The sequence below is a fragment of the Pteropus vampyrus genome, unplaced genomic scaffold (genome assembly GCF_000151845.1).
Source record: "Pteropus vampyrus isolate Shadow unplaced genomic scaffold, Pvam_2.0 Scaffold493, whole genome shotgun sequence".
In the NCBI taxonomy this organism is placed as follows: Eukaryota; Metazoa; Chordata; class Mammalia; order Chiroptera; family Pteropodidae; genus Pteropus; species Pteropus vampyrus.
The window spans coordinates 296,707-309,080 of NW_011889274.1; the positions used below are offsets into that span (position 1 = coordinate 296,707).

General features: G+C 53.0%; 2 protein-coding genes and 1 pseudogene across 2 annotated transcripts; 2 read left to right on the top strand and 1 right to left on the bottom strand.

The window, feature by feature from the left end:
• MARCH9 (membrane associated ring-CH-type finger 9) lies at positions 1-4,819 on the top strand. Its single transcript, XM_011382896.2, has 4 exons — positions 1-733; positions 1,724-1,879; positions 2,524-2,716; positions 2,979-4,819. Exons 1-4 carry the CDS (start codon positions 377-379, stop codon positions 3,311-3,313), a joined length of 1,041 nt encoding a protein of 346 aa, XP_011381198.1. The 5' UTR covers positions 1-376; the 3' UTR covers positions 3,314-4,819.
• Positions 4,820-6,658: 1,839 nt separating this feature from the next.
• LOC105307396 (25-hydroxyvitamin D-1 alpha hydroxylase, mitochondrial) lies at positions 6,659-12,372 on the bottom strand. Its single transcript, XM_011382897.2, has 9 exons — positions 11,270-12,372; positions 10,473-10,663; positions 9,760-9,962; positions 9,476-9,676; positions 9,218-9,390; positions 8,852-9,024; positions 8,569-8,647; positions 8,093-8,290; positions 6,659-7,758 (listed from the first exon to the last, which is right to left on the bottom strand). Exons 1-9 carry the CDS (start codon positions 11,462-11,464, stop codon positions 7,645-7,647), a joined length of 1,527 nt encoding a protein of 508 aa, XP_011381199.1. The 5' UTR covers positions 11,465-12,372; the 3' UTR covers positions 6,659-7,644.
• On the top strand, positions 7,183-7,301 carry LOC111732814 (annotated as a pseudogene).
• Positions 12,373-12,374: the final 2 nt, after the last annotated feature.

Consider the following 12,374-nt stretch of genomic DNA (forward strand, 5'->3'; position numbering starts at 1 on the left):
GGAGCCGGAGCGGGACTGGGGCCAGGAGGACGGCGATGGGGGGCGGCCCCTCCGCAAGACGATTGGGGCGCGTAACCCCGGGAGCCCGGCCCGCTCCGGACCCAGACCCGCGGGGCGCGGCACCCTGAGTCCCCCTCCCCGCCCACTGCCCCGGCCATGGCTGCCCGCCCCGCTACCCCTGGGCCGCCAGCCCTCCCGGCCCCACAAGCCCCGGAGCCCCGGCGGTGGCAGCATTGAACGGTGCTCGCAGGCCCGGAAGACCCCGGCCGGGCTCGGCTTTCCAGCGCGCGCCCCCTTCCCGGCTTTGCCCTCTCCCTTTCCCCCGCCGCCCAAGAACCCCTTGCACGCCGCCCTCCGCCCCCCCGGCGCCCGGACGATGCTCAAGTCTCGGCTCCGCATGTTCCTGAACGAGCTGAAGCTGCTGGTGCTGACGGGCGGGGGGCGGCCCCGGGCCGAGCCGCAGCCCCGGGGGGGCGGGGGAGGCGGCTGCGGCTGGGCGCCCTTCTCCGGCTGCTCGACCCGGGACGGCGACGGCGACGAAGAGGAGTACTACGGGTCGGAACCGCGGGCCCGGGGCCTGGCGGGCGACAAGGAGCCGCGGGCCGGACCCCCACCGCCGCCCGCACCGCCGCCACCGCCCCCGGGCGCGCTGGACGCTTTGTCGCTCAGTAGTAGCCTGGACAGCGGGCTCCGAACTCCCCAGTGCCGAATCTGCTTCCAGGGCCCGGAGCAGGTCAGGCCCGGGCACCCCACTGGGCGGGGCGGGGTGGGGCGCGCACCTGGGGCGCCCCGAGAGACCACGAACAGGGGGCGGGGCCTGAAGAGGCTAGGCGGGACCCAGGACCCTAGTGGGAATGGGGTGAGATTGGGGAGCAGGCTGGAGACTCCCGGAGCGTATGTTTTGGGGGGAGGGGGGAGATCAGGGGGGTCTCCAGGAAGGGGCGGGGCTTTCTCCTCGGAGGGCTCAAAATCTCTCATTGATTAACGGGGTCAGTCTTTCTCTCCCACTTCTCTCAGTCCAAGGTCTTTGTAGGCTGAGGAGGTGGGCAACCTTAAAGGGCGGGGCCAAGCTGGGCGCCGTTGCCTCACTCAATATTTCTCTCCTTGGGGCACTTCACTTCCCATTCCGCAACTTTCCATCTCATTCCAAAGAGTACTCTTTGTTTAAATGTTATGGACAAAGTTGTCCCGGAATAGTGCTGGGGGTGTCTCTATGTCGTGAGAAATTATTCCTTGATTAAAGGGTAACACCGTTTAATCCTACTACCCCCAGGATTTCTCCCTATTTTCGATACTTGGAAGCTGAGGACGGTAACCCATCCCAGTCTGTACCACATCTGTGAAATTCTTTACAGTTATGGGGTGGGGGAGGAAGGCATGGCTGAGAAGCTCTGACCCTCCCGTCCCTCCAAATCCTAAAGAGTAGCCTTACATTTGGGAAGCCTTAAAGACCACTCTCTCCAAATTCTAGGAAAAGACTCGGTTCCGAGCCACCCCCACCCCAGTCTCTTTTTATCCCTCATCTATTTGGTTAGGAAAGTTTATCTAGAGCTGTAACTTTTGTTTTTGTCTGCTGCAGCCTTAGCCTCTTGTCCTGTTTTGGTTGAAAGGCTAAGCTTTTTGAAGGTGGGAGAATGAATGACATGGAGAGGTTTTCCTCTCTTGGAGCGAAGTGAGGTCGGGTGGTGAAAGCTGACAGGGACCGTCGTCACTCTTCCTCCAGGGGGAGCTCCTGAGCCCCTGCCGCTGCGACGGCTCCGTGCGCTGCACGCACCAGCCCTGCCTCATCCGCTGGATCAGTGAGAGGGGCTCCTGGAGTTGTGAGCTCTGCTACTTCAAGTACCAGGTCCTGGCGATCAGCACCAAGAATCCACTGCAGGTGAGGTGCAAAGAGAGGACTCTCAGACTAGGGGCAAGGGCCTTTCAGCAATCAGAATCAGGGCCCCTCCAGGGAGCCTATTTCATCCATTTACTTACTTCTCTCCACAATTACCACATCTCCTGTCTGTAAATCCTCCCTTCATTTATTTACAAAGATATTATTGGATGCCACTTACATTCCAGACACTGTCTAGGCTCTGGAAACAACGAAAAAGGAAAAGATAATCTCAGTGACAATGATAGCAAACATAGTGTTTTCTATGTGTCACGCTCTTGGCATATATTAACTCTTGTAATCTTCATAATATGCCTGTTAGTTATATACCATTATTATCTCTGTTTTAAAGATTGCTGCACAAAGATTTAAAAACTTGCCCAAGGTTACTCAGACAGGAAGTGACAGTTAGGATTCGAAATTCAAACACCATGGTCTGGCTTCAGAGCACTTGCCTTTCTAAAATAAGACAGAAAAATGGTCTCAAACAGCATGAGAAGTGCCACATTCTAGGTTTGATCAGGGCACAGAGGGGACAGTTGTTAATCCTGCCCGAAGGCTCCTAGAACATCTTCCTCTTCAGAGCCACCCATCGCCTGGCCCTCCATCTTTTTCTGTGACTTTTTGGAGTCCTTTCTCTCACACAGTGGCAGGCCATCTCCCTGACGGTCATTGAGAAGGTCCAGATTGCGGCCATAGTTCTGGGCTCTCTCTTCCTCGTCGCTAGCATCTCCTGGCTCATCTGGTCCTCACTCAGCCCTTCAGCCAAGTGGCAACGGCAGGATCTTCTCTTTCAGATCTGCTACGGCATGTACGGCTTCATGGATGTCGTCTGCATAGGTGAGGGCACCTCTCTCCCCCTTACCTGATCAGCAGCTTCCTCCAACCCACACACTTAACTTTTTCCTGCCCATTTCCTCAGCTTCATGGCCACTTATTCTACTATTGAGAGCCTTTAGGGCTATCTTGGTTCCCTTTCCTTCCCAGTTTCTCCAGGCCCTTTGCAACCCTATCTCTTTACTCTGGAGAAATGCTTGCTTAAGCACCTCTGGCCTAGGTCTGGGCAGCAGTTGACCCTAGATTTCTTATCCCTCTTGCTCAGGCCTCATCATCCACGAAGGCTCCTCTGTCTACCGCATCTTCAAGCGCTGGCAGGCAGTAAACCAGCAGTGGAAGGTCCTAAATTATGACAAGACAAAGGACATAGGAGGAGATGCAGGGGGAGGGACGGCAGGGAAGCCAGGCCCCAGGACCTCACGGACGGGCCCCCCCTCTGGGGCCACGAGCCGCACCCCTGCTGCCCAGCGCATGCGGACGCTCTTGCCTCAGCGCTGTGGTTACACAATCCTGCATCTCCTTGGACAGCTGCGGCCACCAGATGCGCGTTCCAGTTCCCATTCTGGCCGAGAGGTTGTCATGAGAGTCACCACAGTCTGAACTGGACTCTAGGAGTGGGGATCTTGAGTCATTACATCAGCCAGAGATGAGCTATCATGGCTGCTGGAGGTACCGCTTGACCAGATGCTTGGGGCACACTGCCCCCACCGCTGAGAATCTCTGTGGGCAGCCTCAAGGTGGAAACGTTGTCTGGCCTCTACTGCCCACTGGGTAGTGACACCTGGATGACATTCCAGCCCCACACTGACGGGTCCTTACACTCATTCTGGGGCAGCCAGTGGGCAGCTTTTCTTCCTTAGAGAACCGTCCTTACCTCAGCTCCTAGGGCCTCCAGCCCCCCCTCCCCCCAGCTCCACCACGGTGACTTGGTGAAGGGGGACCAATGCCAGAAGAAAGGGGCTGTAGACCCCTCCCCATTCCTCATATCATGGCCACAGGGCAGCTGGCAATAAGACTAGTATACATTGACCACCCGTTCCCTGCATGAGGGCGGGGGCTCTTTCCCCTGCTCTACCCCCCATTGCATGGGGGGAGGGCATAAAGAATCATTTATATGCACGTGGAGACTCCTTTCTCATCTGGGGCTTTTCTAGAGGGTTGGGAGGTATGGGGAGGTTTCTCTGCAGAGGTTGCAAATCCAAAATACAGCAGTGGGCTCTGAGTTGAAGGTATAACTCCCACTTGCTGGTGAATAATTCACACTGGCTGCTAGATGGCAGTGCTCAGAAGTCTCTAAAGGGTGGACCTGCCACCTACAAGTTGTGTGATTTAGAAAAAAATCTCTCTGCTGTGGTTTTCCTGTCTACCTCATAGGGTTGGAATGAGGATAAACAAGGGACAGGTTGAATGCCATTGCAAAGAAGATCAGTGATGGTATGAAAAGATTTCTACACTAGATTATGGTCCATTTATTTCAAGTAGTAGCTGGTTAACAAATTCTAAAAGTGTTTTTCATTTGGAGCTTCACAGAGCCTTGGAAATTTGTGTTGTCATAATAGATATGAAAATATGAGGGAAAATAGACATTGCTAATGTGAAGGATGGTGGTTATTTGCAAGAATGAAAGCTCCTCTAGCCCCCTAAACACAGGGGGGTAGGGGAAGGCTGGAGCTATCCTTCTTGCTCTGGGGATTGTGTGGGTTCTATTAGCCCTTCCCAGATAATGTGCTCACCCAAAGAAGTGATGTAAAGTGAATTTGGACTCATTTGGAGTGAGATAGACAGAATCTTTCCATGACATGAGTCTCCAACTCCAGTTTAAGCTCCTCTTAATGGCAGTTCAAGATCATAGGTCTGTCTGATCCTGGTGTGCCACAGCTAGCGGTGTTAACTGGAAGGTGTTGTGTTTGGAGGCAGCAGTATAGAGGGCAGTTGTCTATAAGGAAAAGGTTTGAAAAGCAAACCTTCCTTAAAGTGTGGGTCAGACTGAAGCCTGGTCCCTTTCACCTGAGGCCTTGGGGCTGTGTATTATATGAATGATGATGTCTTTTAAGTGAACTATTCATTAGCAATTAAATTAATTACTTCATACATTGCTTAAAGTAAGATCCAGAGGCCTTTCCTATTATTGATCCTTCTCTCAGGGAAGGTTCTGCTCTACCTCTTCCCTGGAGATGTTTTGGGGAAAATGCTTCTCTACTAAAGGATATATGTATGTTTGCCTGGGTAATGGTCTTCCCCTACCCCTCTCCAAAAGGGGTCTTGGCTGTTGTCCATGGTGCTAGCACCCAGCTGGACTCGGGTTTGAGTTACCTGAAAGTGTGGAAATATATTACTTCCAACCTCTGAGGGGATCAAAGGGGAGAGGGCACTGAGGCTGAGTCCCTCATTTTCCCAGAGGGAAATTGTTTCCCTGGAGAAATAACCCTCCACATTCCCTACCTGGGAAGACAGAAGAGCCAGACTTTACCGATTTGCTATTCACAGAAGCAAATCAGAATGACTACCATCTGTCGTGGCAGATAGGATTCAGGTAAGTATGTCACAGTTGGGGTTTCCTATGCCAAGCCTGGGCTGTCCCCCATTATGGCCCCACATAGAAGCTGAGACAATCCTAAGAACATAGGCACACTCACAAACACACTGTCTTCATTCCCACCCTGGGTCCTAAAACCAGGCCAAGCGAGAGTACATTCCTCTCCCTTTCAGCACCATTGGATGTCTCAGTGTGGGGGTTGGGACCAGCAACCAATATGGTCCTCTCTCCCTCCCTTTTCCAACTTAAAGCAATTCTTGTCCAGAAAGGAGTCATAGAAACTGTTGCCCTCAAGTAAGAAGTTGTATGTGCCCAATGAGGAGTGTGAGTGTGCAGAATCATCGAGTTCAGGGGAAAGAGTCTGAGAGGAAGTGGGGCTTTATTCTCTCATGGCTCAAATCTGCTAAAAATCAGGTTACTTAGGTTTAAATTGAGCTTAGTAATAGGGGAGTGGGGGTGAAGGCAGAATACAGTAGAGAAGGAGTTAACAAGAGGGGCACTAAAGACACAACCTTGATCTGTGCACAGGGCCTTGGCTATACTCTATTTCTCTGTAGATCTTACATAAGTAGATATGCCCAGAAGGCTTGGTGGCTAATGGAGTTTCTGTGGTCAGGGAGCCATGTCTAGGGCAGGGGGCCAAGGTGGTGGGGGGAGGAGGAAGCATGAAGTGAAATCTCCATCTATATCCAGCTAATTGAAATAGGGTGTGGGGGGAGCAGGAGGAAGTGGGGCAAGTCTTGACATGGGGAGGGTAATCTGGGCTACAGAGGGAGCTGCAGGGAGTGTGCTGAGAGATTTATTTGTATATAAATTAATCTGTACACCTCACAAGGGCAGGACTGTGCCTAGCTTCTGGGAGGCAGCGAGTGCTGACTCAGGGAAGCAGAAACTTCTGCCTGGCCCCCTTCTCCTACCTTGGTGCCCCAGGGCTTCTGGCCACCCCCACACTCAGCTTTCATCCTGTCTGACTTCACTGTATCCCTGTCTTTCTCCAAAGGAAATCACCTTGGAGCAACTTTTCCAGAGAGGGCAGAGTGGCCCCTCTAGGATGTCCTTTAGTTCTGGCAGTTCAGCTTCCAAAAGCACTTCTAACCACAGTCAGCTGCCTCTGGACATCTCTACAAATCCCTAGCTCCCAACTCATTTTTACAGCCTAGCCCTTGTGGTTACTTTTTACTATCACCCCCTGACTCTCTTACAGGAAGCCAGACTTGGCTGTTCCCACTCCAGACAGAAACGTGTCTGGGTTTGTGATGCAAACCCCTCTCCCAGGTGTCTAGACTTCTCATGTTATGGGGCCATTCCCAGAACCTGAGAAGCCAAGGTCAGGGATTTGGGTGAGGGTCTTGCCTCCAGGTCTTGTAGGCAGTGGGAGTGGGAGAGAAGTAAGTCAAAAGTTGAGGAGGGAACATTTAATTTTTTTTATTTCAAAACAATGAATTAAAATAATTTCAATATATAAAAGGAAGGTATGCACAAAGACAGATCCAGTGATGTCTCTGCGTGGGAACTAATAGTGACCAGAGAGGCAAGGAGAGTTTTAAAAAATCATAAACCAGGCAAGGGTTTATGACTCACCTTCCTAGGGGGCCAAGATGAGGAAGGAATGGTATAGACAGAGCCTAGTAAGCATCTCACTTCTTCTGCCACATGGTCCAGATTCAATCTGAGAATCTGTACGGTGTCTCCTAGTGAGGGATAGGCGCTGACAGGGGACATAAAGACTGAATAAGGCCCCACCTTTCCTCTCTAACAGCTCACATGCAAGGAGAGAGGACCAACCAGGTGCAGACGAAATGCACAATTACTTAGCTCATGCTGTGCTAGGAGTTTAGCTAGCAGCATCAATGAACACTGTGGAAGCCCCCAAATGGCAGTGGTGGAATTCTTCCTCAGGTCACCTAACATTATTAGTTAAAATCTGAGTTGGGTCTACGGCCAGGCTACCCTGAACAAGCCTGATCCTGTCTGATCTTGGAAGCTAAGCAGGGTCGGGTCTGGTTAGTACTTGGATGGGAGATCACCTAGGAAGACCAGGTGCTGTAGGCATAAAAAATAAAAAAAATAAGAGATTGTAAGCTGACAAGGTCCTTGCAATCTATGAGGTCAACCAAGGGTTGCCTTGCCTTAAAAAAAAAGAAAATCTGAGTTGGCTCTTGAAGGATGTATATGATGTGACCAGGAGGACTGAGCAGGCAGAGGGAGCATGGTTTTCTCTGGGACAGTTGAGTCAGGCCAGGTACATACTTCACACCTTGGTCAGGGCTTATGCTATAGTCATTCTGACCAATTTAGTCATACAGGTCTCAGGAAATAAACATCTCTTGGTCTTGTGCCTAATAAACTCATATGATGAGAGAAGGCGTGATGATGACAGCCTCCTTCCACAGGATTATCTGTCCACAAACTGTAGATTGATGCTCCTCTCTGGTACCAGGACAGTCCGGGTCATTGGTCTGATTGGGGCAGCACCTGGCTCAGGCTGCACCTCAAAGTGGGTCAAGATCTGGAAAGGGAGGAAGAAGGCTATCACTGAGAGGAGTGGATAGTAGTGGGCTGGATTGGTAATGGGCATTATTAGTGTTAGGATGGTCAGGGTTGGAAGGGCACCTGTGCCTGGTGGTAGACTTCTTAGTTAATCAGGATATGGGATTATGGTATAGGGAAAAAGATAGTCCACATACCCTTGCTCACCCTCCAGGCCTAAAATGGGATTAATATATTTCAGAGATTAGGTCTACCAAGTCATAAATGTTTTCCTATGCTTGTCACTGAGTCCACAGCTTTAGAGGGTTAGGATCTCTCCCATTTGGGGAAGGTAGAAAGTCTAGATCACTCACCTGGGCCAAAGCCATTTGTAGCTCAAGCTCTGCAAGGCGTCTCCCTATGCAGCTGCGCTTGCCAAAGCCAAAGGGGAGAGAAGCAAATGGGTGAAGGGCTTGATCCTCCCCCAGCCAGCGAGCTGGACGAAAAGCATTTGGCTCTGGGAACTGGGTGGGGTCTCTTGAAGTGGCATAGTGACACAGCGTGACCAGTGTCTGGTGGGGGAGGAACACAAACTTGTCAATTTGGGCCCAGGAATGAAGGGAGGAACATGGAGAAGAGGATATATGGATTGGGATGATGGCAGGCTCTGGTTGGTGATGGGGAAGTTTTCTGGGCTGTTTTTAGAATGATTTCTCCTCAGCCCCATTATGTCCAAGAGAGAAGCATATAGGCCAAAGGGAGAGTTTGAAGGGCTTATGGGGAATGGTTTGAGAACAGGACGATGGCCAAGATAATGACTTAGCAAAAGGGACTCATAGGCTCTACTTACATTTTTGGGGATAATGTAGTCACCCACACGAATGTCTTTGTCTGGAACACGGGAATTTCCAGGTACCACAGGGTACAGTCTGGGTTGCAGAGCACAAGGGGAGACAGCAAAGTGAGGCTGGGGCCATTATCCTCCCTCTCAAGCCTGCAACTTCCAAACCCATTCTTGGCCAGGAGTAGAGTACCATTTTCCTCTGCTCTCTCTCTCCCTGTTCCCATCTACCACCTGCTTCCCTAGCCCTTTCCCAGCCTTTTCTCTAGCTCTTCTTCTCTTGCTCCCTCACCTTAGCACTTCCTTTAGGACAGCCTTCAGCAGGGGCAGCTGGGACAGAGCAGAGGCTGAAAAGTGGGCATTGGAGCCTGGGCCCAGGGCAGCTGTGATCTCCGAGTGGAGTGCTGTCTGGACTTCAGGGTGCCGAGAGAGTTCATATAAAGCCCAGGAGAGCGTGTTGGACACCTGAGGGGACAGGTAAGAGCATCAGAGGTATTAAAAGTGGGAAATCAGGGGGCAGAATATGAAGCAGTCTTGAGTGTAGGAGGTGCTAAGCCAAGCTGGTCAGGAGGGCCATAGTGGATCCTCTTCAGCAGGACCGAGACTGAGGAGGCTAAGCTCTGAAAGGGGGGCTCCCAATATGGAGGGAGAACGTCACCGTGTCCACTCCAGCCAGTAGCAGCTCTGTCACATTCCCCAGGATGGAAGGGACAGGCAACTCTTCTCGGAACAGGAAGTAGGTCAGGTGAGCCCCAGATCCCATGTCCTCCTCAGGTTCTCCGTCGTTCCTCATGGTTATTTCAGCCTCTCGCCTCTCCACATGCTGCTGGGCTGTGGGAGAGAAGGTACAGGGGTGCCTCGCTAGCCGGGAACGACTTTACCGTTCCCCTGTCTCCACCTCATCTCTGTGCCTTACCAAATTCAAACATCTGGTCCCAGTCTCGGCAGAGGCGGCCCCAGGGTCCCGGCACGAGGCGGTGCAGCCAGTCAGGCATCGCCATGGTCAACAGCGTGGATACAAACACAGATCCCACAGCACGGATGAAAGTCTCTGTGTCTGGAGGCACTTCTGCCTCCAGGCAGCCTAAGCGCGAACCAAGCACCACTGCAGCTATGCCTGGCCGGGAGGGGGCGCTGTCAGGGCACTGGGAGACCCCTGCGGGTGCCTCCTAAACTTGCCCCGACTGTCTTGGGACTCACCTTCCAGTCCAAACTTGTAAAACTCTCCAGCTACGTCCCGAACCAGGGCTGGCGGCCCAACACCGCGTCCCCGTTGGCACCGCAGTCGCCGCACAAGGTCAAGGACCACATTGTTCAGGGGCCTGGCATAGCGGGCGGCCGCTTGAGGCCGGAGGAGGAGTGGGGCCAGGAGGCTGCGGAGCCTCTGCCATTCTTCGCCTTCCCTGCGGGGGTGCGGAGAGGGGGACCATCAGGGTAGATGGAGGTGTGTGGAGACTGTTCAATGGGGCTGGCTGCAGTGGAGAAAGGAGCGTTCGGCTTGGGTGGCCAGGAGAAGGATTGTTTGCTCCCTCAGGGTACAGAAACTTGCCCTGCCTGCGCCTGCTTTTCATCCCCCTTTCTTATTACTCATTTCCTGCCCCAGAGGGGCCTAGGTTCCTAAGTAAGCTGAGTTACAGAATCTTATATTCCATCTATATCCTGGTACCCTAGCCCCTCCTGCTGGTTTCCAAGATTCTGGCCCCAAAAGATAAAGACATGAGTAGGAGTGGTAGGGTGGTGGTTGAGGGCTGGGTTCTACCTGAGCTTGGGTGAAACAGAAGGTTGGGAGCCCCTATTTGCCAAATGTTAGGGGACACGGCCGACCTTCCTTCGTACTCCCAGGCTGTCTCCACACCCGCCACAGTAGAGGGACACAGTGGGGCATCTGGGCTTTGTGGCTAGAGAGAACTCACGCGGTGAGCAGTCCGCAAGCTCGGTGGCAGCGTCGACGGTGCTCAGCCCACGGCGAGAAGCTGCAGCGCTCGGGTCGCGGCCCCTCCTGTCGCAGCAGCTGTTCAATGAGTGTAGGGGCTGCCACATACACCGAGCGCACCTTCCCGAAGCTCGCCAACCACACTGGCCCAAAGCGTGTGGCCCCCAGCACCTGGGAGAATGGGCGCAGTGGACACTGGAGACCCGGACAAGGGACTCCCAGCTTGGGCTTTGAAAGAGGGAGCCTCTGCTCGCAAGCTCCCAGCTAGTGCATGGCCCTGATGCTGCAAATCCCTCCTCCTCTTTCCCCCACTTTCCATTTCTAGGAAGTTTATGTGTTATGCACAAAACGGAGTAACTGAGTAAAGCAGACATTCAAGACTGCTCTTTGGTCACCTGGGCTGAACCAGGTGGAGAAATCCCTAAAGGTTCCTCATGTGGACTATGCATCTCAAGACAAGCCGCCACTGAAATGTATAGGAGGGCATGTAGCTTTAAGCACAACGTACTGAATACACTGGGAAGGAACTGTGCATTTCTGCCTCCCGCGCGCTTGTCCTGGACCCACCTCGCTTCCAGACTTCTGCACAGTGAGGTGCTTTTCGAGTACACTCCTCTGCTCGGTGTGGGGATGGACTCCGTACCCTTGAAGCCACAGCCCCGATCCCAGTTTTTTTCCATAATTCATGGGCATTCATTCCTACTGGCCCTCTCTCCTCCGTTCTGCACTAATTTGTTTCCCCAGCATTCAGTCCCAGGAACAGCGGTCTCCCTCTACCTGCAGCTCGTGTAGCCGTGACAGCCCCCCTTTGCAGAAAAGTTCAGCAAGGAAGCTGGGTGTGGAGGGTCCTGGGATGTCTGCCAAGCTCCGTGGCGCTGAGTCGGAGCCTCTGGAGCCCAGTGAGGCGCCCAGCTCAAGAGCACAGTGGACGCGATGGAACACCCTGGAGGCGAGCTTGAGGGTCTGGGTCATGGTTTGGTTCAGGGAAATACAGCAGTCCTGAGCATCTTGCCTGCGCCCCTATTTAACCCTTGGGCGAGACAGTGGCGACGCCCCCTCTCTAGGCTATTCATCCAATCCTCTCTCCTGAGTGTTCTGTGCTGGGGATTAGCACCCAGGAACAGTAGGCGGGGCTGGGGCTGCCTTTGCAGCTCCTTTGGGTCTCATGTTGCAATGACCCTCTAGGGAAGGGGAGGGCTGCCTCAGTTTCTCCTCCTGGGCCAGTGCCTTAGGCCAGCAGCCTAAAGATCTCTTCCTGAGAAAGGCTATTTAGTGAGACTTAGGTGACCAAGATAGTCAGTCCCTGTTATTGCCACCACTTCCCCGGGAGCCAGGCCCCTAGGGCCCATCCTCAGGAATTCCTCATTCTCCAGCACCTCCTAGAAGGGAAGCCTGGAAGAGCCACAGCTGTAGCCATTCCCATATTCTTGGCTCATCAGGCAGCACCTTATCTGCATGTGAGCAGAATTTTCAGGCATTACCATACCTCCCTCTCTCCCTGTACCAGACACTGAACAGAAGGCAGGTGAGTTAATCAGAATGGCTCCTGGAGCCTTCATCTTTGTTCCTTGTGTGTGTGTGGGGGGGGGGGGGGGGGGGATCTTTTAGGTCAACAAACTCTGTCCTAGCCTTGGGAATTTGGGGTTTGAGGAGCAAAAATGAAGGAACTTTTTGCAAATTAGAAAAGTTCAGAGATTTCTCTGGATTGTTGGACAGACAAAGGGTTGAGGGCTCTGAATCTCCAGCTGACTCCGTCTCCTTTGGGGGGCTTTCTAGTCAGCAGCCCCTTTCCATTTTTAGCCTCAGAATCCTCCCCAGTTTGGCTCTCTGATCCTCACTCCCTCTCCCCATCCCCATCAGGCTGTGCCACCTTTGAAGTTCT